General features: G+C 33.1%; 1 protein-coding gene across 1 annotated transcript; it reads left to right on the top strand.

The window, feature by feature from the left end:
* The first annotated feature begins 19,816 nt into the window (after positions 1–19,816).
* LOC130451059 (uncharacterized) lies at positions 19,817–20,149 on the top strand. Its single transcript, XM_056789857.1, has one exon. It carries the CDS (start codon positions 19,817–19,819, stop codon positions 20,147–20,149), a length of 333 nt encoding a protein of 110 aa, XP_056645835.1.
* The last annotated feature ends 1,119 nt before the right edge of the window (positions 20,150–21,268 follow it).

Consider the following 21,268-nt stretch of genomic DNA (forward strand, 5'->3'; position numbering starts at 1 on the left):
TTCATTTGTCAATAATTGCTGTTTTGGTTTCGCAAACTTAGCTTTTCAAGTATTCCTATAAAAAAAATCCGAAAGATTGTTATCTACTACCTCGGCGACTAATAAATAGGTCCTTTCTGCATGAAAATACATGATGGATATACTTACCTACAGATCATATGGAATGGAGACACGCACCATCTTGTTGAAATCAATGTCTCTATTCAGTATATCAGCATGTATAGAGTAAGAAAACAAATTAGCCAATTGCAGCTCTAACTTTTGCTAAATTTTTTTTAAGAATTTCATCAAAAAATATTGGTCCCATAACTTAAATGCCTACAATCTCTCCCCAAATATTCACCCTTCTTGGACATTAAGTATAACTATTCATCCAGCCGGGATTCTCATGTGCCTAATATCGAAAAGTTTTTTACCTCACCATTCAGCACAAACGTAAATTTATCAGAAATTAAAATATATATTTGTCTTTGCATGGCATTGAAATCTTTGAATTTTTGTTGATTCAAAATCCACAGAACTTCTTTGATTGATATCTAGATTTCCAATTTTTCAGAAAGTGGTGGACACTTTATGACATTTTAAAATTTAATTTGTCTTTCAGTTGAAGAGGGATAAAAATTTTCATATTTGACAGTTATGTATGACTTCACACACCCTGTTAAAACAGCTATCAAAAAGACGAAGTTGTCATTGAACAAAATAAACGATGACGTCTTATTTTTCATTTGAGATACCGTGTATAGATTTTTGTTTTATGTAAAAAAATCGTGATAGGAAATACTAATCAACATTTTAATAATATTTATAATCGTAATATTAACATATCTTTTCCACTAAACTTCATCTAATTAGCTAATTTTAGTAGGAATGAAAATGGTTATTGTATTGTATATATTTTTCTTCAAACGTTGAATTTCTCGGCGACATTTTCTAAAATTTAAGGTTATTTTGCGCGTTAACTTCGTTGTTAGCTCTAAAGGTTTTTTGGCCTTTCTTGGCTTAGTGGCATACTGTATTAACTAAGAGTTTTAGTTGTAAGGGTTCGATTTATCAGTTTAAGTAACACCTCTCCATTGGAGTTCAGGTTTATGTTGATGAGTGAAAGAACTTTTCCTTGTCTCATTGAGCAGATAGCTCTAAATATCAGTTGATAATTATGCAATTCTGACTTAATATTCAATAAATAAATAACATATTCTCTAGAACAAATCATAACTTAACTTATTTTAGATTATGCTGCAGAAATTAATATTTTTATTTATTATATAATGAAAAACCGTTGCATTGATTTTTCATCCATTTATTGAAAATATGACCGTACTATAAACGTTTTTAATTTCATCGAACTGGACCTGTATCGTGAGCCATGAACGACATTCATCGACATCAACAGCAGTAGCGGCATCATCGCCCAAGAGTACAAAACAGAAAACAAACAGACGATAATGCCGATGGAAGATCGAGAATCGAAGAGGAGAGTGAACCTTTAAGAGTTAAGACCAGCTGTCTGGCACGCGAACAAAACGCGTCCTGCATCCATAAGTTAAAATCTCTGCTTTCAAAATAGTCATCAAATCTCAACTGATTATATGGAGACTTTAATATAATATGTCTATTGATTTCGTATGCCAGACACGATAGAATACATATTTATACTATTACTGTTAACTTAGTTTACTCAGCGGCGCAGCGTATTATATTAATGCTTCTAAATGTTCTAAGTTATTAAAAAAACTAATTTTAAACAGAAGAGACCTAAAATCCAGAACATTTAGAAGCATTAATATATCAAAAGGTCTAAGAAATAAATAAGAAGGTTTTCGAACAGCTACGAAGACCTTTATTGAATGTGGACACAAATAGTATGTAAATTGGAAAAATTGTTGTATCAAATGTAATGCGCCAACTATACAATTTTTTGTTATTATCAAAATAAACATACTCATATACACTACAACCTTTAAAGTAATAAGCTAATAAATATAAATAAATAAATGATGAACACTAAGTGTACTTAGTGTATATGAGTATGTTTATTTTAATAACAAAAAATTGTATAGTTGGCATTTAATACAACAATTTCTCCAATTTACATACTATTTGTGTCCACATTCAATAAAGGTCTGTTTGAAAACCTTCTGCCATCCTTCAAAAACCTCATAGAATGTTCCAGTCGGTTTTTGAGTTAACCAGTAAAAATTAAAATGTACCAAATATGGATAAGATGACGTTTTTATAATGCCTTAACTTTTGTGTCTATAAAGTATGACCTTCTTAGTTTGAGTCAATGGTTCAATTTCTCAGGGGACAGTACACTTCAGTTTTTGGTTACAAATAATTTTTATAAGTTCACTTCTTTCTCTCCTCAATAAATTCTTATTTGAAAACTAAATTACAAAAAACAAGAGTAGTCATAAATTTTCAATATCAATTCATTTCTTTATTATCTTATCAAAAGCTTCACCCATGAATAATTTACTTTGAACAACTGCATTTTAACACTTTGTAAAGACAAACGAAATTATATTTTCTGTTGAAATATATAATATGAGCTTTGTGTTTTGAAACAACGAAATATATTTCATAATAACCAGCAGCAAATACAAAATATTATATGAACATTTTGTTCCTGTTTTTCTTGAAGTTTTCTCAGAAGGTTACTTTGATTTCAGCATGGAATGGGTATTGAATTTCGCCTATTTTCATTTTCAGTGACTCAAAAGAGATCATACCTCCAATAAAATAAATATTGAACACATTTTCTTCCTTATTTTTAAAATATGAAGGAAATTTTGTAGTATTATAACAAAAGAAATTGATAATAGGAAACGACAAAAATTGTTTAGTGGGATGGAATTCTCAGTTGGATCTTACAATTTACTCCATTTAGAAACATTCATTTGGAGATCAACCTAGTTAGATACTAACGGAAATCTCCAAAAAAAGCATTTCCCATCTAAGCCCTTGTCCTATTGTCTACCAAATTCACCTTAAAAATAAAAAAACCAACCTGATAACCTCAACATCATTCAAAAACCAAAAGGACTGTTTTACCAAGAGTTTATAAAGAAGCCATTGAATTTAACTTTTTACTACTATATTAACAAAATATCAATTTCAATTAATGTATTTATGAAAATACCCACTTTTTTCTATAGATATATCAGAGACGCCTCTGATGTGATTTGTAGCCATTAAAGAGCGATAAGATTCGATTAATGGAAATTGTATGATGTAGCTGGTGATCGTAACCCACCTCTTCTTTTGTGTAATCATATAAATTAAGTGATTATTTTGACGTTTAATCGTCCTTTAATTAATGCACTATACATCTTCGAGATAATTATGAGATATCTGGTATCAGGTAGCAAAAAAACGATAATGAAAATTATATCGATTGTTACAATTATTCTATACCCGACATGGGAATAAATCAACGTTTCCCATGTGAGCATTTTAATAACAGTTTGTTCTTTTTAAGAAGGTGAACAGTTTGTCATTTTAACAAAAATAGGTAATCATAATATACGATGCCCTTATTACAATAAGAGAAAATAATTACCACGACCCTGATGTTTCACTTAAATTAACGTACTTTTTTAGGACGAGCTTTACCACTAGTTGTCCATTGAAAACTCTGAATTTTTATCCCAAGGTCATAGTCATAGACCCAACTCATATCTCCAGTAACAATATTGGTAATGAAATCTGGAACTGCTTGATGACGATCATTCGATTCTAAATATTCTTTTGAATTGACAGCAAAATTCGTAAATTATTTTTTGACATAATTTGTATAGATTCTTACGAGATTTTAAGTTTCTCCCTAAACTCTGCTTGTTTGAATGAACAGGTTTGTTCAATTTCTGTACGTTTTCAATAAAGACGCCGTAGACAAATCCGAATGGATTAAACCTTGTCACTGCTAGTTTTAACATAGTCGCCGAAATAGATGCTTGCCTTTGAATAAAACTCTCGGATTCAAAAATCTAAATATAAAGTAATTGTCAATAAATCAGCGTAACTAACATTACATTTCGTTTTCAAGTAAAATGGAACTAATAATAAATAGCTTGGAAGCAGAGGTTTCTCAAATTATTTGGGAAACAACTTTAGAAGAAGCATAAAAAATGTAAATAGAATAAAACTAAAAGTCCATTCGAATAAATCTGAAGAAAACCTAATTCTTACTTGCCTATATTATTTACAAGACTGTATCATATTTTATTGACAAATAAGATTAAATTCTGGTTATTACTATAAAAACTTGTATAGTGGTATAATTTATAAGCTTGTATTATACTGTCGAAATCACAAACTAGGTTACCACGAATTAGCCGTAAAAAAAGTTTAGCCTATAAATAATCTGATCATGTAGGTATTTAACGTAATGTTCAATAAATGTGAATTTCACTTAAACTTTTTTGTCCATTAATATTTCCGTTGGAAAAGCCTATCTCTTAACTTATTTAGATAGGTTTAAAGAATCGGCTCTTAACTTGATCGAGGAGTGTCTCGTATACCAAGAAGGAATACTTTATTTCAAGCTATCATATATTTATTTGAAAAATTCTAATGTGCAATGTTCAATAAGCATAACTTATAATAAAAACCCAGTATTGATTTATTTAGGATGTAGATATCATATTTCCCAGACTATCTGTCTTGTATTTGAAGTAGTCGTCGATCTTGGTCGGTCTTCGACTACCTGTGCAGATAATATCATATAGAAGTTCGTCCAATCGATTCTTGAAACAAATACAACTCCATATATGTCACCAACCTTCAGCAATCTGCAACTACCCATTATGGTCTAATTGGTTCTCAGAAGCAACATTGATTTTCTGAACTCTTATTTATTGCTTCTAATAACAGTTCCTTTAATTGGGATATAAGGCGGGAATACTTTCATATGGTTGACGGATATGTTTAACGCACTGTTAGCGCTAATCGGTACAAATAAGAATAAATTAGCGTAGTAGGTACTCGAGAGACACGAGACATTTTTGATCTAAATTGAAGATAATCGATTCACCACTGCAAACTATTTAATTTATATTTATATATATATATATATATATATATATATATATATATATATATATATATATATATATATATATAAATATATAAATATAGGTATATATATATATATATATGTATATATATATATATATATATAGAAAGATAAATTTTGACGTTTCGAATTTTCTTTAAGTCTTTATCAAAATATGATAATGACACTGACATTTTATATTGATCTATAGATCACCTTCATCATGAATATCAAAATAAGGATAAAATAAACTTAGAACTTTGTTCCAATAAGAAAAATTAATTTTTCCTTGGTTTCCACATTTCAAATATATTAAATTTATTAGAATTTACGAAATAGAGCTATGAATTTTACTTAAATTACTTGGATCTTTTTTATCATTTATAGCTTTTTCGTTCTTATGAATGTGAACCATTTCTAAAAATTTTTTTTTCGTGTATTAGATTCCGTTACAAGAATTTTTTAATCTTTGAATGTCACAAAAAGTTTTTCATGATAAGAATTGAATTTTTTACTTATGTTTTCAATTTGATTCTTTGGTACAGCAGTAATGCAATCATCTACATATCGGAAAAATAATGGAATATTTATATCAAGTTTTCTTAGAACCGTTTCCTCAAGATCTTCCATTACTAATTGTGGTATAACACTTGAAATTGAAGCTCCCATTTTGTCCATCACACCATCAATTTGTTTCTATATTTCATTTTCATATTTGAAATATGTTGTTGTAAGTGTGGGTTCTATAGCTTTTATAAATTCATTTGGAGGTATTTCTGTATATTCTTTAATTTTGTCCCATTTTTTTATTAATATCTTTTGCACAATGGTACTAGGAATATTTGTATATAAAGAAACTACATCTAACGAAAAAAATACATATTCATTAGGAATTTTGATACTTTTAATTTTTTCTATGAAATTCCATGTGTTTTTGATATAAAATTTTTTTCAAAATATTTTTCAAATAATTAGATAATCGGGTGAGAGGAGTTCGAATACTTGAAACAATCGGTCGAAAGGGAATGTCAGGTTTGTGGAGTTTTGGTAAACCATATATTTTAGGGGGTAAGGCATTGTGAATTTTCAATTTTTTAGCGTCTGATAGTGAAATAAAAAGTTGTTTTTCCCAAGATCGGATTAGATCATTATTTTGTTTTTGATGAAGAATTCGTAGGGTTTTGTTTAATTTTTTTGTGAGTTGTCTTATCGTTTAATAATTTCATCATAATAGTTTTATTAGATATATCTGCTTTCAAAATTTCGAGAGTTCTATTTTTATTTATGAGTTCTTTGGTTTTATTTATATTTTGAAGTTTGATATTGTTTTGTTGTTGTTTGTTTTGCAATTTATTTTTGAAATTAGTGATAATATTACAAGTATCAGATCTTATTTTATTTTGAACTTCGTTATTTAGATGATTGGTGTTGCATTCAATATTACAAAAGATATTTGTCACAGGTAATTCTTTGTCACTAGAAATATTTTGTGCAAAATTGGGACCTAAAGATAAAACTTCTTTCACTTCATCTGGTATGACAGTATCAGTTAAATTCTCGATCCATTTTGATTTTATTTCATTTGTATTTTCAGCAATAGGTTGTTGTTTTAATATTAGCTTATCAATTTTCTTAGTATTTTTTTGTTTACATTTATTAAAAAGCGATTCAGTTCTTTCTCGACATTTTTCTTTAAATTTTTGGAAAATATTAATAGGAAATACTTCATTTATTTTATCTGTTATGTTTTTTAAATCATTTTCTAATTTTCTTATTAGAATAATTGATTCGGTAAAAGATAGTTATATGACTTGGAGAATTAATCTATATAAAACGTGATTTTGATATTTATGCTGCAGGCGACTATTTGTAAATTTTATATGGGATAATTTTAAATTTAGAAATGTTGAAATGAATGAAATACCTATCAACTTATCTTTTTTGCATCTGAATAGAAAAATTCTTCGGCTTTTCAGTTTTGCAATTTTGTGGAGGATATTTTCGAAATTTTTCAGTTTGTGTTTGGCTTCAGTTCCATATGTAAGTTCAACGTTACGGTAGGTAGGCAATATTTCATTCATGCCGGTATAAATTTCTTCAATTTCTTATTTCTTAGACCTTTTGATATATTAATGCATCTAAATGTTCTTGATTTTAGGTCTCGTCTGTTTCAAAATTAGTTTTTTTGATAGTTTTGAAAAGAAAGATAAATTTAGACGTTTCGACTTTTATTTAATATGAAAATATCATATATATATATATATATATATATATATATATATATATATATAAATATAAATAAATTGTGTAGAAGTCTATATCACTAGATCACTAGGATTATATCTAACAAAAATGACAGAAACTTCTGCCCTGACAAATATTCACTTGCTGAACATCTATTTATGAAAGCCATTCTATGGATTATGAATGTACCAAAATCAGTAACAGAAAATATTTACAATTAACTCCTGTTTTTAGAGACAATATAACCAGAGATTACTAAGAACCTGTGAACATCTTCTTTATTTTCCCTTCTCCGATGCTGCCTCACCTTGTTCCAGTGTCACCAGTATCATTTGATAATAGCATTTCCCCTAGAAACCCCCAAGAAGACAAGCTGCGCACATTTATTACCTGAAAGAAAAGTCGATTTTCCAATAGGACTCCATTGTTTACACGGTCCAGAAAGTTGGCTCACCAGTTAACTCAAAACCAGTAAAGTTTTAGTTAGTTATATCATTATTTTGATTTTTCACAGCATCCATTTTCTCAATGGATTTTCAAGGAGTAGACAAATTGAGACAACAAAATCGGATTGATGATGGATGGCCGAAATAAATTTCAATTTCCCATCGCGATATCGCGATACAACCCTTAAATAGTTAACCTGTCTGTGGAATTCAACTTGTTACAAAACTGAAATAAAATCAATCAGTTACACTCATTATATACTTTCGAGTTCAAGCTCCAAGCTCCAGCGGCGGAGGGAACGCAACTATTAATTTTTATGCTTTATTGGTATTTTGACGGAGAAGGAAAAAAGAATGAAATGGTGAAAATAAGTTAAGTTTCGTTAGGAAATCCTGAAAAAAATTCTTTATTACTATCATAGTTGATTTAATTTCCTGTTTCAAAAAATGAAATTGAAATTTATACCGTGATAAAAAAATCATCGAATCGACTCATTTTTCATATTTTTGCCCATGTATTGGGTGATTTAAGCGGTTCTAGATAACAAAGACGACATTCTACTTAATTCCCACGTTATTAGCTCTATCATATCAAAAACGAACGGTAGAATGAATATGATCCGATCCAATAATCGATTAGTATTTGTATGATTGCTGGAATCGTAGGGATTGATAAAAAATTCGAACAGCAAATTTCAACATGGGAAAAATATGTGCCAAGTTGGTGTTGCTACAAAAAAGAGAAGATTCCAATAGAGCGTTTAAGAGATAGAGGAGAAGTGTATCTATATTGAAGGTAGTGATAGGTAAAATTTTTTTTAAAGTGAATTACTTCAAAGCGTTAGCGTCGTTATTTAATAGCCAGACAACGTATTTGTAATAATTCTACTATGATGATCAAATACGTTGTACATACTCTTTTTACTAACATTTCCTTACCATAAAATCTCTGAAGCCGATTTTATTAGCTTATATTTATACAAAGAAAAATAAATAAATTGTCATTAAGTTGAACATCTTTAATAAACCAAAGCAAACTTCCTTAAAACGTTTCTAAAAACTCCATTCTATAAATTTAGTTATTGTTGTTTTAATGCGCCAATCAGAAAGTCACTATTTGTGAAACATAACATTATCATACCCCTAATCACTGGACCATTATAATGACAAAACTTATGTATATCATATAGTTATTAATCAACAATAAGAATGTATATGACAATCTTTTAATTAACTAGTTTGCAGATTCAAAAAAGCCAAAGGATAAATATGTATACTGATAAACAAACAAATAAAATATCTATATACGAAAAAAAATAGAAATTTTATATAATGCATTTTTGTTGAAAAAACTTTTCTAGAAAAAAGACATTTGTCCATTAAGATTGACGACCAGTGTATAACCGTGCCTTGCGAGGGACACACAATGGACAGACTAGTAGAAATTGCTCATTAAAACCCATGTATGTTGAGAATGTGGAAATGTAATTCAACTGCGGGTTGATGCAGTCGCCGCATTCTACTTGCCTGCTGGACACAATAAATATTGGTGCTTCTCTCTAGTCAACAATACCTACCTCCACTGTAAATTTTTTTACGAAAAATAAAATAAAAACAATAGCGGATTTGTTTCCGATGACAAGATTGATCCTCTGCAATATTCAAAGCCAAACTCATTCACCATTCTTGACGAACTAACAATCTAAACTAGTCTTTTTTACGTTCTTGGATTATTTGAATAGTAGTTGTATACTTGTATGCAAATTTTATAAACATTCAATTAAAATAGTTTAAAATAAAGTCCTCAAAAAAATTACAAGCGATTGTTATTTTGATTAACTTTCATCAATGTTGGATTTACGCAGAAAATGAAATATCAAGAAACAAAATCATGAACATTTATTAGATGGAAACTCTGGTGAGTTTATATGACAAATAACAAATATAAAATGAAAAACTACGCAAGTTCATAATATCTTACTTCTATTTAATGTTTTTTCTAAAAATCCGTGTAGGCAATTGTGAGATTATTTATAATTTCATGTTTGGTACAGATAACCAAAAGATGTAGACAAATGATCAAGACTTCGTATTCGCCGATACATTATCCACCTATCAATCAGCCTAAAATACGCTTCAATTCTTGCAGCTGCAATCTACAAAAGGTCAAATCCTCAAAGACGGAAATAGAGTACGGGAGCACCTATTGGTTCTACTAGAAACTTCTATTAGCGATGACGTTACCCAACAACTCAACTTTTCTCAAAGTAGGGTTATTGGAACACACAGCAAGTTTTTCCCACTCATGGCGTTTTGCATGACTTATAATAGCGTTGCTCCCAAATGAACAAATTTTGAAATCCAAATTCAGATATAAATTCTTGAAAATCGAATGCTACCATTCACTAAGACACCTATGCAGCCACGATGATGCTTATGACATGACATTTATTTTTAAATATACCCATTTGATTTGAATAAAAAATTAAAAATTCATTAATATGGTGCCTTACAGGTAAGAGTTTTCTCACATCTGTGCTGTGGAACACCGATATTTTACAATTTAACATAAGTAATATTTGCTCTCAAAAAATATTCATTATATCGTGTGGAATAATTCATAAGACTGATTTGTCGTCATCAATTTTAGAACTGTGAGCGTTATATAATTGACGCTGAACAAATTTGTAACTTGTTACAATTATATTTCAGCTTCAATACTATTTTCCCCATTTTGTTCAACAGTAAGCATAATTGAGTCTGCTATTTCACATAAATACAATTCTCTCCAAATTTGCTTTAATTCAACTCAATAACATTATTTTATTGAAATCCACTGAATGATGCTGAAAATCGGGGACTGCAATTTACACTAATGCTGTTATACTCCAAAAATGGTTGAGAACATCCATGCCCTTGTACTTAATGATCGTGAAGTAAATATTCCAATCCAAGAGAGATGCGTTATTTTGAATCCAAGATTACATATCTGCAAGGTTTGATATATCGCAGAAGACATTTGGGTCTAATTGTGTATTCATCAACAAAAATTTAGTAGAAATGATGCACTTTATCCGAGTTATGTGCTCCCAAGAAAGCAAATTTTTTCATTCAAAAAGGTAATGATTTCCGTGTTTTGTATATATCCATCTGACCTGTCACCCACCGATCATTTTCTGTTGCTAAACTTACAAATTCGCTGGAATAAGTGTGTCGAGCTGAAAGGATATTATTAAAATATTTTGTCTAAGAGTGAATTTTCCATAAAAAGTTAGTATTCCTCTCAACCATCTCGCGTATATAAAGATTTTGATTTCTTTATAATTAATATTTTGTTTCTAAATTACTGTTTTTGGTATTTTATTATTGTTTGAGAGAATAAATTGTGCTATTATGACAAACTCCATAAATTTTCCAGCTAAATGTGAAATTGTTTTTGTTAGGTGATAAGTGAATATGCAATACGGCCCTGGAAGATAGTACACGAAAGATTTGTAATTCCTACCTATCAGTATTGGTGGTGCGGCAAGCTGTTTTGAAGCCGTTCGAATTTTAGATCAATTTATTTTGAAGTAGCGGTCAGTCGAGTTTTTATTTTGTCACAGACATTATACAGACAGGTATCGATACCCGTTTCTAACTTTTTGTTTAGGTCTCACAATGTCGATTATGGACTCTCTTCTTCTTCGAGAATCACGAAGATGAGATATGCTTTTGCCGCTTAATGAGAATCGCAAATAAAACAACAAAACCTTTATAAATTATCTCGAATCGATTAGCCATCAATATCAGCAGAGAGTCTATCAACGTAAAATCAAAACCAGTTATGAAATAATCGACGTGATTACTCCACCGATGCTGGCAGATAATTTGCCTGAATAAATGATGTTTCAAAATGATCAGCGAGCCCCTGGCTCGACACCGAGAAAGACTCGCTTGAGACCGCCGGTTGACGGTTCCCAGTTCCTTGTCTGGGTTGTGGTTCCGGTTCACTACTTATTTACATTAGTAACTATCTTTTACAGACAAAACCGTAAACGTTCTATAATAAATGGAATGAATTTGGAGATGGTATCATCCAATTTTTTTAGTTTATTTGAATTTACCGGTTTATAATAATACTGCAATACGACAAATAATATGTATTTGTTAAAAGAAATTTTCAAAAGTCGACTCCAGAGATTTCGTTTCATACATACATACCAAACAACCTAAAAAGAATAACACGAATTTATGAAATTATTGAATTATCATTGATCCTCAAAGTGTGTGAAATTTCGAATAAATCCAACGTTTTGTGTGCTCAAAATTGACTTCAGAGTTACTATTCATAACTAGCTAATAAAACCGTATTGAAAACCAAACACTGCATTTTTTACTTGAAATAGCTCATGGCTTGATTTAAAACTCTATTGTAGACTTGAACATTCCATAAAAGTAGTATTTGAGGTAATATTTAAGTTTGGAAACTTTCTAATATAATAGTTGCAGAAATATCTAAATCCTATGTCAATAGATAATCATGTTCATTGTTTGATAAATATTCAAATTAATCAGTGAATTACATGCACCTGTAGACGGACGAAATTAACTTTAGATTAGTAGGAAACAAAAAATTCTTAAGTATTATGATTCATTTTATTTCAAATAGCCAATCTATCAACGGGCTATTACCATGGCACAGTTGTACAAAATGATAAAAATCAAGTATTGTGCTCTGCCATATCTTTTCTGCATCTAGAAAATCTACTCGCCCACCGTTTTTTTTTTCTTTCTAGTATTCAAAATTGATCGACAATGATTTCTTTTTTAGCTCAATTTCACTAGCGGAAATTCGAACAGAACAGTCACAATATTTTTTTCAATTTTATAACTTTGATACGTAACTGTAATGTTTATATTACCATTTTTCATGGCCGGATTGAGATTTATAAGGCCCGGGGCTAAAATAATGACGGAGCCCCCCGTCATTAAGGAATTAAGTAAAGAGCAGAGAGGAGTTTAAACTAGTTCAGCAAGATTAAGTTGAATTTCAGGAGCCTTTGGTGATATTCATACAAAACCCATTGTTTACGCTACCACTACACCAACACTCACAAATACACTGCTGAGTGTTGGTGTATACATTTCTCAAAACCTATTCGTTGCTATAATTGATGATAATATTTGCAATTGTATTAGAAATTCAGACTCCAATGAAACTTGTTACATTTGTAAAGCCACTCCTTAAGTCATGAAAAGTATTGAAGAAATTTCTTGTATTTCACGTATTAACATTTCAGTTCGAACTGTCAGCCCTTCATGCTTTATAAGGATAAGATTTTTTAAATGCCTATAGTCCATATCGCCTAAAATTAAAATAATATCAAGTGAAACAGATACCAAAACAGTAGTATCAGCTTGACAAAAGTACATTAAGCAGTAATTTAGAGGAAAGTTAGTTCTAATTTTGGTCCAACAATCACGTACGACAAATGACAATTCCCCTAAGCCGTATGTCGTATCTAAAATAATACACGTAGAAGAAAATTTTATTTTAAGATTAAGGATACTGTTCACTCAACCTACGAGTGTTTGAAAACTGTGCAAATGAAATGGCAAACCTGGAGCCCAAATTTATCAAAAAGCTAGAGTTTTGGGAACAAAACTCAATTAACAGCGATGCCAAGCATTTTCCTATTCTTTCAGAAAAAATATCTCAAAATCCTATGACAGCAAATATCATGTAAAAATAGTTTCTACCCTGAAAATTAACTTCAAAAATCGTTTTCAGGATTTCAACGAAACGGCTTTAGTAACGCAGTTTGTTGTTTCACCCTTCATGGAAATTGATATCCAACAGTTTGCAACTTGTGTTATGCAGAACTTTGGCGAAGACATCGCTGCAACAGAAATGGAAGTAATTGAATTTCAAAATGATTTCGCCTTAAAATCGTTAGTTTCAAGTACCAAATGTATCTGGCCTATTGTAAGTAGAGACAAATAATCAGTTCTATACCGTGTTGCCTTGAAAGTGGAAGCGTTATTCAGTTCAACCTATTTGTGTGAATTGTGTATCCAATATGAAGTTTATTAAGAACAAATATCGCAATCGACTTGTAGATGAACATTTGGATAATTGTATTCGAATGGCTGTATCAAATTTTATTGTAAACATTAAAAAAATTATCTATGAGTCTGAGTGTCAGCCTTCTTATTGAATGTGCTTTTTTATGTTTCAATGTTTATGTTCATGATAATGCGTTACTTTTTTGTTGTTATTATTAACTATTTTTAAATCTCACGTAACATGCCGTTGTGGCTGGATGAAAGTTTGTTTATTTTTCAAACACCTTCGTTTGGTAGGTATGAATGTAGCTATGAACAAGTACGTCCTAGTAATATTAGTTATTTTGTTATTAGCTTATTATTAGTACCTATGTATTATGTATTACCAGTTAAATAGTAAAATAAATACATATAATAATAAATTAACTGTGGATTATTTAATTTACGTTGCGTTACGTGGCTTCCGTGTGGGTGGCTCGCTGTTTATTCCAAAATTAACAAAGTAGCCCAACACATTGTAAGGTTGGCGACCACTGGTTGTATAGTCGGAAAAAATTTGTCATAAAAGTTCATAATACTTTCCAATTGGAATGGATTTTGACACTAAATAGAACTATTAATGCCACGGTAGAATGAAATACATGTGAAAAGTTTCTCAATTTGTGAGTTATTCAAATTGCACCATAAGTATATTTAAAGTGAACAGAAAAATATTCTTTGAATAATGGTTTGCGGGCTCTATTTATATTGTTCCGCTAAACTGTATAAAACTTTCGCAATACTCACCTATCAGTCCAACATAATGTATCATCTCTGTACCTGAAACAATATTTTCATTTAATTTTAAGATAAGAAAAATACAGAAATATGAAAATGCTCCTGAATTGATTCAAGAGGTGATTGCTCATGTAAAATTATTATAGATCCTGTAACAAAATTTCTTTAACTCATCCTTTCGAATCATTCTCCCTAGAAGGTGGTAAGTGAAATGAATTGTTATGTCAAATTTAAAAAGAGAAATGTGAAATTTTGTAATTACCATGCAATCGCGAAGGATTTATCAACCATGTTCAATATATATTTTTATTATATTATATTATTTTGGTATTTGATTATGAAATTAATATATTAAAATTTCTGTTCAATGGCACTTCTTACATTGTTTCTATTTTAATGCCATAGCAAGTTGCTGATCGATTATCGTTGAAAGATAGACAACGACCTCGTATTTTAGTTAGATGGGGCATTTTCAACATTTTGTATGAATCTGATTGTATTATTATATTTCTCAATTTCACATTATTTTTACTCTCCAGATTAATTTTATGGACGATTTATTAAAATTTTATGGTGAATAGTTTTTGTGAGGAGTCTAAAATCGTTGATAATATAAGCTCAAGTAAATATCTATGGGTTCAATTAGTTTTTAATCCATGTTATGATATATCTTGTAGAAGGAAACTATAAATTTTAACGGAGTTACACATTTTGTAAATACTGTACCAGCGCGATAAAATGGGGTACTAGTTGTTTTTATAAAAAGGAGTACCCCGTTTTATCAAACTTATACATTTCTCACATAGTTTTTCCTGACAGGTTGTTCAATATTTTATACAATATGGCTAGTAATTATCAACAGAAAACAAACCGCCAGTCTTGGTCGGAGGAGAGCATGCACCTTGCAATTCAAGAGGTGATAAATGGAAACATTATCTATTTCAAAGCTTCAAAGGCATATTCAGTACCCCAAACCACATTGGAGAATCGTGTTAAGAAAGCGAAATCAGGTGTAACTATTTCCGATGCAAGCAAGAAAGGTATAATCATTTTAATACTGTTGTTTCTATTATTTATACAACGTATTGTAGGTTCATTAGGGCAGGAAAAGGAACTTGTAAAGTATGCTCTTCTAATGGAAAATAGATTTTTCGGACTAACGTTAAGGGAACTACGAAGTCTTGCATTTGAACTTGCAGAGCGGAACAACCTACCGCACAATTTCAACAGAGGCAAACAGATGGCTGGAAAGTGTTGGCTGTACTCATTTCTTAAGCGTAGTAGTAGACCAGTAGTGAACAATTTCTTTGATTTAATAGAAAGATTATTCGCCAAATACCAGTTTTCACCAGATAGAATCTACAATGTGGACGAAACTGGTGTGACGACTGTTCCAAAGAAGCAATCGAAAGTTCTTGTCCTGCGAGGTAAACGTCAGGTTAGAAATGTTGTTTCGGGGGAGCGAGAAACTTTGGTTACAACAGACACTTGTATGAGTGCCGCAGGAAATTATATGCCCATCATGTTTGTATTTCCTCGAAAAAAAGCCAATCAAGAGCTATTAGAAGGTACACCACCAGGGACTTCAGCAGAATATCACGAAAGTGGTTGGATGGAAAAGGATATTTTTTTAAAGTGGTTTAAGCGCTTTATTACTTTTGCCAAGCCAACAGAAGGACATCCAGTTTTTCTACTCTTAGATGGGCACGCAACCCATACCAAATCTTTGGAGCTTATAGAAACGACAAGGAAAAATAACGTCATCCTATTATGCTTCTCTCTACACTGCACTATAGGATGCAGCCTTTAGATGTTGCCTTATTGTCTCCAGTTAGCACTTATTATTCTGAAGAGTGTAGAAAGTGAATGCAACTGAACCCTGGAAGTGTCATAACTATGACTATAGAAAAAACAGATTTGTCTAGCACTTCATGTTCGGAAAAAAATCTTTCTAACCCAAGCTCATCATCATCAACAGGCTACTGTAGCTGCATTTACAATTTCTCCTAAAGACATTAGACCAGTTCCGCATTTCAATAGAGAAACAGCGAGAACTAAAACCACAAAGTGGGGGGAAACGGCAGTTTTAACAGAGTCACCGTATAAAAATAAATTGATTACTGATTTTAGAGCAGGAAGTTAAGAATCTAAAAGGAATTTTCGAAATGGAATGACCCAGAAGATATAGAAAATGATCAAACTAGGAGGAAGAAAGGTCCACTCCTGGGAGCTGTAAGATATTGACGTTGGTGGAGTGGCTCAGTAACTTCCTCTCTTCTCGTGCCGTCTTGGCGTACGGGTGGAGAGGAGGGAAGCTAAGAAACAGCTAAAAAAACTTAAAAGGAGTAAACCTGGATAAAAAATCCGTAATCCTACGTTGTTAACCACCGTAGCTGTGGGATGAATGGCTGCTCGAAGACAGTCTTGAACGGTGCCTCTGGGATGCCAAGCGACCTCCCAGAGTATCTAGCCTTAGCGAGGCAAGGGCGCACTACCTCGCCGGACTTTTATTTCGTCCCCACTCGTGGGATCTGTATGGATACTTTTAATAAACAAGATAAGAAATGTCGCTGGAGGAGGAATATCTCGTCGGAGACAGAGGCATCTCTGTCTCACAATAGGAAAAAATGTAACATTGATGAGGATTGTACGTCGTCTTCTGATGGAGACGACAAAATTGTTGATGAGCTAAGGCTATCGATGATGATCTCACCCGGGAGCTCTTCGAACAGAAGCTGATCTGAAAGCACCAGCAAATGGTGGACAAATCGTTCTCGACTGTAAAACAGTCGACTATGATTGAAGAGGTGATAATTGACGAGGAGAAGGGGGAGGAGTCAAGTAGCTAATTTGACTTCAGAAAGTCCGACCTTTTCTCTATCCTACTAGGGATAGAGAAGAGGGTAACTACCCCATACTGGTGCCAGAGTACGAAGGGCCAGGAAAAAAAAGAAAAGAAAAAAATATGGAAGGAGGAGAACTCCAAAAACGAGGAAACCGCCGTAGAGGCTATAGTACGTAAGCTCAGTGAGGTCGAGGAGATCATCGCTGGGCTAAATATAAACAACCCAGAGATAAAGAGGAGAATGGGGGAGATGAGGACCCTCACTAAAAAATTGAATTGGTCGGTGAACAAAAACACCACCTCCACTTATAACTGCAGTGGCATAAAATGCCATAAATGCAGAAAAGAAGTTGAAAGGCTAAAAAAAGCCGAAATAACTAAAGCCATCAAGGTGGCTTTAAAAAATTTTGGGAGAAACAGGTTTTTACTAAAACCAAGATCCTCCCCATAAAAGAACAAGAGGCTTTGGACAGAAAGGACTTATGGTCCTAGTATATCCAGAAAAGGATGACAACATACTGAAGCATATTCTCGAAATAAGGGAGTTGGCAGAATCCCTAAAACCTGGGGAGTATGAAGTTATTCAAAATTCAATAACTTCTCTAAGAACAAAAAAAACTTGGAGACACTATGTCGCCAACTTAAAAGGAAATCAGAAGGAGGATTTCGAAACGATCAGGCCCATGGTCGGGGAGACCCGGAGCGGGGACACTAACGTCCTCATTTTCGGTGATATTGGAATTTACCACTAAGTGTGCTAACTATAACATGGTGGTCCATACCAGGACCAATAGAGACAAGAAATTAGACGAGGGTGAGTCAGTCCTGGTCAGGACAGGAGACAGGCCTTTCGCTGAAGTCCTGAAACAAATGAAGGACAATTTCAATATTAACAAAGTTAAAAAGACGAACAGCGGGGGCATAGTCATTCGCTTAAAGGGCAAGGGTCAGGCTCAGACCCTAAAAAACGCAATAAAGGAAAATATGGAGGAAGTAACTGTTTCCACTAGAAATAGGGGAACAGTTTTCAATATTACAGACCTCGACCCGGCTGTCACCTCAGAGGAGGTGAAAACTGAGGCCGAGAAGCCGACCGGTCTCGCCGATCTGGTGGAGGTAAAACTCCTTAGAAACATTCAATTCGGTGAGCAGATGTGTCCCAGATCTTGAATTATTTCAACGAACTCCTGGAACAACAACGGTTTCCCGACAGCTGGAAAACAGCTAAAGTGGTTCTACTTCCAAAGGAGGGTAAAGACCCAAATGAGGCAGGCAATTATCGACCAATATGCCTAATTAACTCTTTTGAGTTACTAGAACGCATGATAGCAAATAGACTAGCTGAGGAGATTGAGGACAAAACTCTTCTATCTCCACACCAGCATGGCTTCCGACCCAAAAGATCTACGGTGTCGGCAATAAAGGCATTAAAGGAAATCGTAAAAATACAAGCCGCAAATGGGGTGTATTTGTGGCTGTAGACATCAAGAACGCTTTCAATACCGCTAAATGGCATAAAATAGTCAAGGCATTTGAAGATAAAGGAATAAGCCCATACCTAACGAGATATATAAAGAACTACTTAAGCGGCAGGAGGGTGACTTCTGGCTTTATATCACATAGGTGTTCGATGGGTGTACCGCAGGGCTCGGTCCTTGGACCAGTTCTGTGGAATATGATGTACAACGGCATCCTGGAGCTGGACTACGGCCCAAAGGTCTCTAGCATACGCGTACGACCTCATATATTATATCGAGGGAAACAAAGAAAATGAGGTCAGAAACAGAGCAGAGAATACTGTGGCTCTGGCGGTCCGTTGGATTACAGCAAACGGACTTAAAATTGCTCCGCAAAAAACGGAGACGCTAGTAGTGAAAGGACCCGAATAACAAACGGTCCTTTCAAGATGGTGGTGGAGAGACAGAGAGTCGTGGCCAAGACAAAAATAAAGTACCTGGGAGTAGTCATAACTAAAAACTTCAACTTTTTAAACACATAAAGTATATGGTCGGAAAAGCCAACAAGAAGACAGCACAACTACGGAGGCTGATGCCAAACGTAGGGGGGCCAGGTCACTGCAAGCGCAGGGTGCTGTATCAGGTGTATCAGGTATCTTATAAAGAAAGATTAGTGGCTGTCCAAAGGAAAGGCTTATTGATGGTTGCTGCTCCCTACAGGACCGTATTGGCCGAAGCAGTCCAGGTTATAGCAGGATTTCCACCGACTGATCTCATGATAGCTTAGATATGCTTCCTGTATAAAATAGGAGGCAGGTTAGCCGGTAACAGACGGATGGCAAGAAAGAGAACATTCAAAAAGTGACAGGAGAGGTGGGTTAGTCTGAAGACGAAGGCCCAGTGGACGAAAACTCTAATAAGAGACATAAGAAGCTGGGTCATGTGCAAACATAGAACCACTTCTTACTACGTCACGCAGATTCTGACGGGACATGGATCGTTCGGTTCCTTCACTAAGAGGATCCATAAGACCGTGGATGACACATGTGCATCATGTGGGCAAAGGGACGACCCGGCTCATGTCCTTTATGAATGTGTAAGATGGGGTGAGAAGAGAGGAAGACTGAAGAAACTACTAGGCGGAGACTTGCCACGGGCAACTGAGATCATAGGTGAAATGCTCAAGGACAGGGAGACCTGGAAGGCGGTAACGACTTTTATGACCGAAGTGATGACCAAAAAGGAGAAAGAGCATAGGATCACCCAAGGATAGAAACTTAGTGAAAAAGGAAACATGGGAGGTACGCTGATGTAATGACAACTTGTTGTCCTACCGGCGTACGCAACTCCCAAAGGATTTAGGAATGAGGAGAGTGGTTTAGTGGGTGAAAGTCCCACACAAACTCACAGCATTGCACCCGCCCGCTGTGAGGACGACATTAGATTCCACCCCACCTCAGGACCAAAAAAAATGGAGAAAGGTAAATCAACTGTAGAAGTAACGCTAAAAAGTTGTAGGAAGAAAACGGAACCTTTCCATGAAGTTATTGACTCGTCAGAAGACGAAGAGAGATTTCTAATTTGAAATCCTGTAAAGGTTAGGTAATGTGTTATAAGTGCAAACGATGGACACATGAAATATGTGCCGGGATTGACGAAGATGATGAGCAATATGAATGTGATTTTTGTGTATATGTAATATACGAGTTTTGAAAACTTTTTATTTTTTGAATATACCATATAATATTAATTTGGTTTAATAGGAGGTACCCCATTTTACAGTACCCACTACCTCATTTTAGCATACCAGTTGGATAAGAATAATGTGTTTTAGTTATTAATCCACTCATATAACTGTGTACCTTGATATTAGAAACATGAATGTATTCTCACTACTTTTTAAATTAACAAGCACGATATAATAAGTACCCCATTTTATCCAACTCTCCCCTACTTAGAATCTAGAAAAAAGATTTCGTATTAAATAAGGTGAGAGATGTAAATTTGTCTATATTGTAACAGGTTGTTAGTCCTTTGCGAGTACACAGTTTTTGTCTCAACTTGAAACGACGCAATGTTAACGACAATTAACAATAAGATTAAACCAAAATTTCTTATCAGTTTGCTTGAGATTTTAATCCTTACCTACATACATACCACAACAAAACATTGAATAGTAAGTCTATTTTCAGATACGTAGAATCCATATTAGAATTTTTAGTTTGACATATTAGTACTTGTTACATGTAGTTATCTAGTTAGAAGAGAATCTGAACACACAGTTTGCTCTGCCACTACACCACTACAATTTCTTAAGACAGTTTTCTTCAGTTCACCTTCAGTCTATGAGGACGATAACTTGGTTTTTTAAACGCGTGTTCGACAACTTAAT

This window comes from Diorhabda sublineata, chromosome X, assembly GCF_026230105.1.
Source record: "Diorhabda sublineata isolate icDioSubl1.1 chromosome X, icDioSubl1.1, whole genome shotgun sequence".
Lineage (NCBI taxonomy): Eukaryota > Metazoa > Arthropoda > Insecta > Coleoptera > Chrysomelidae > Diorhabda > Diorhabda sublineata.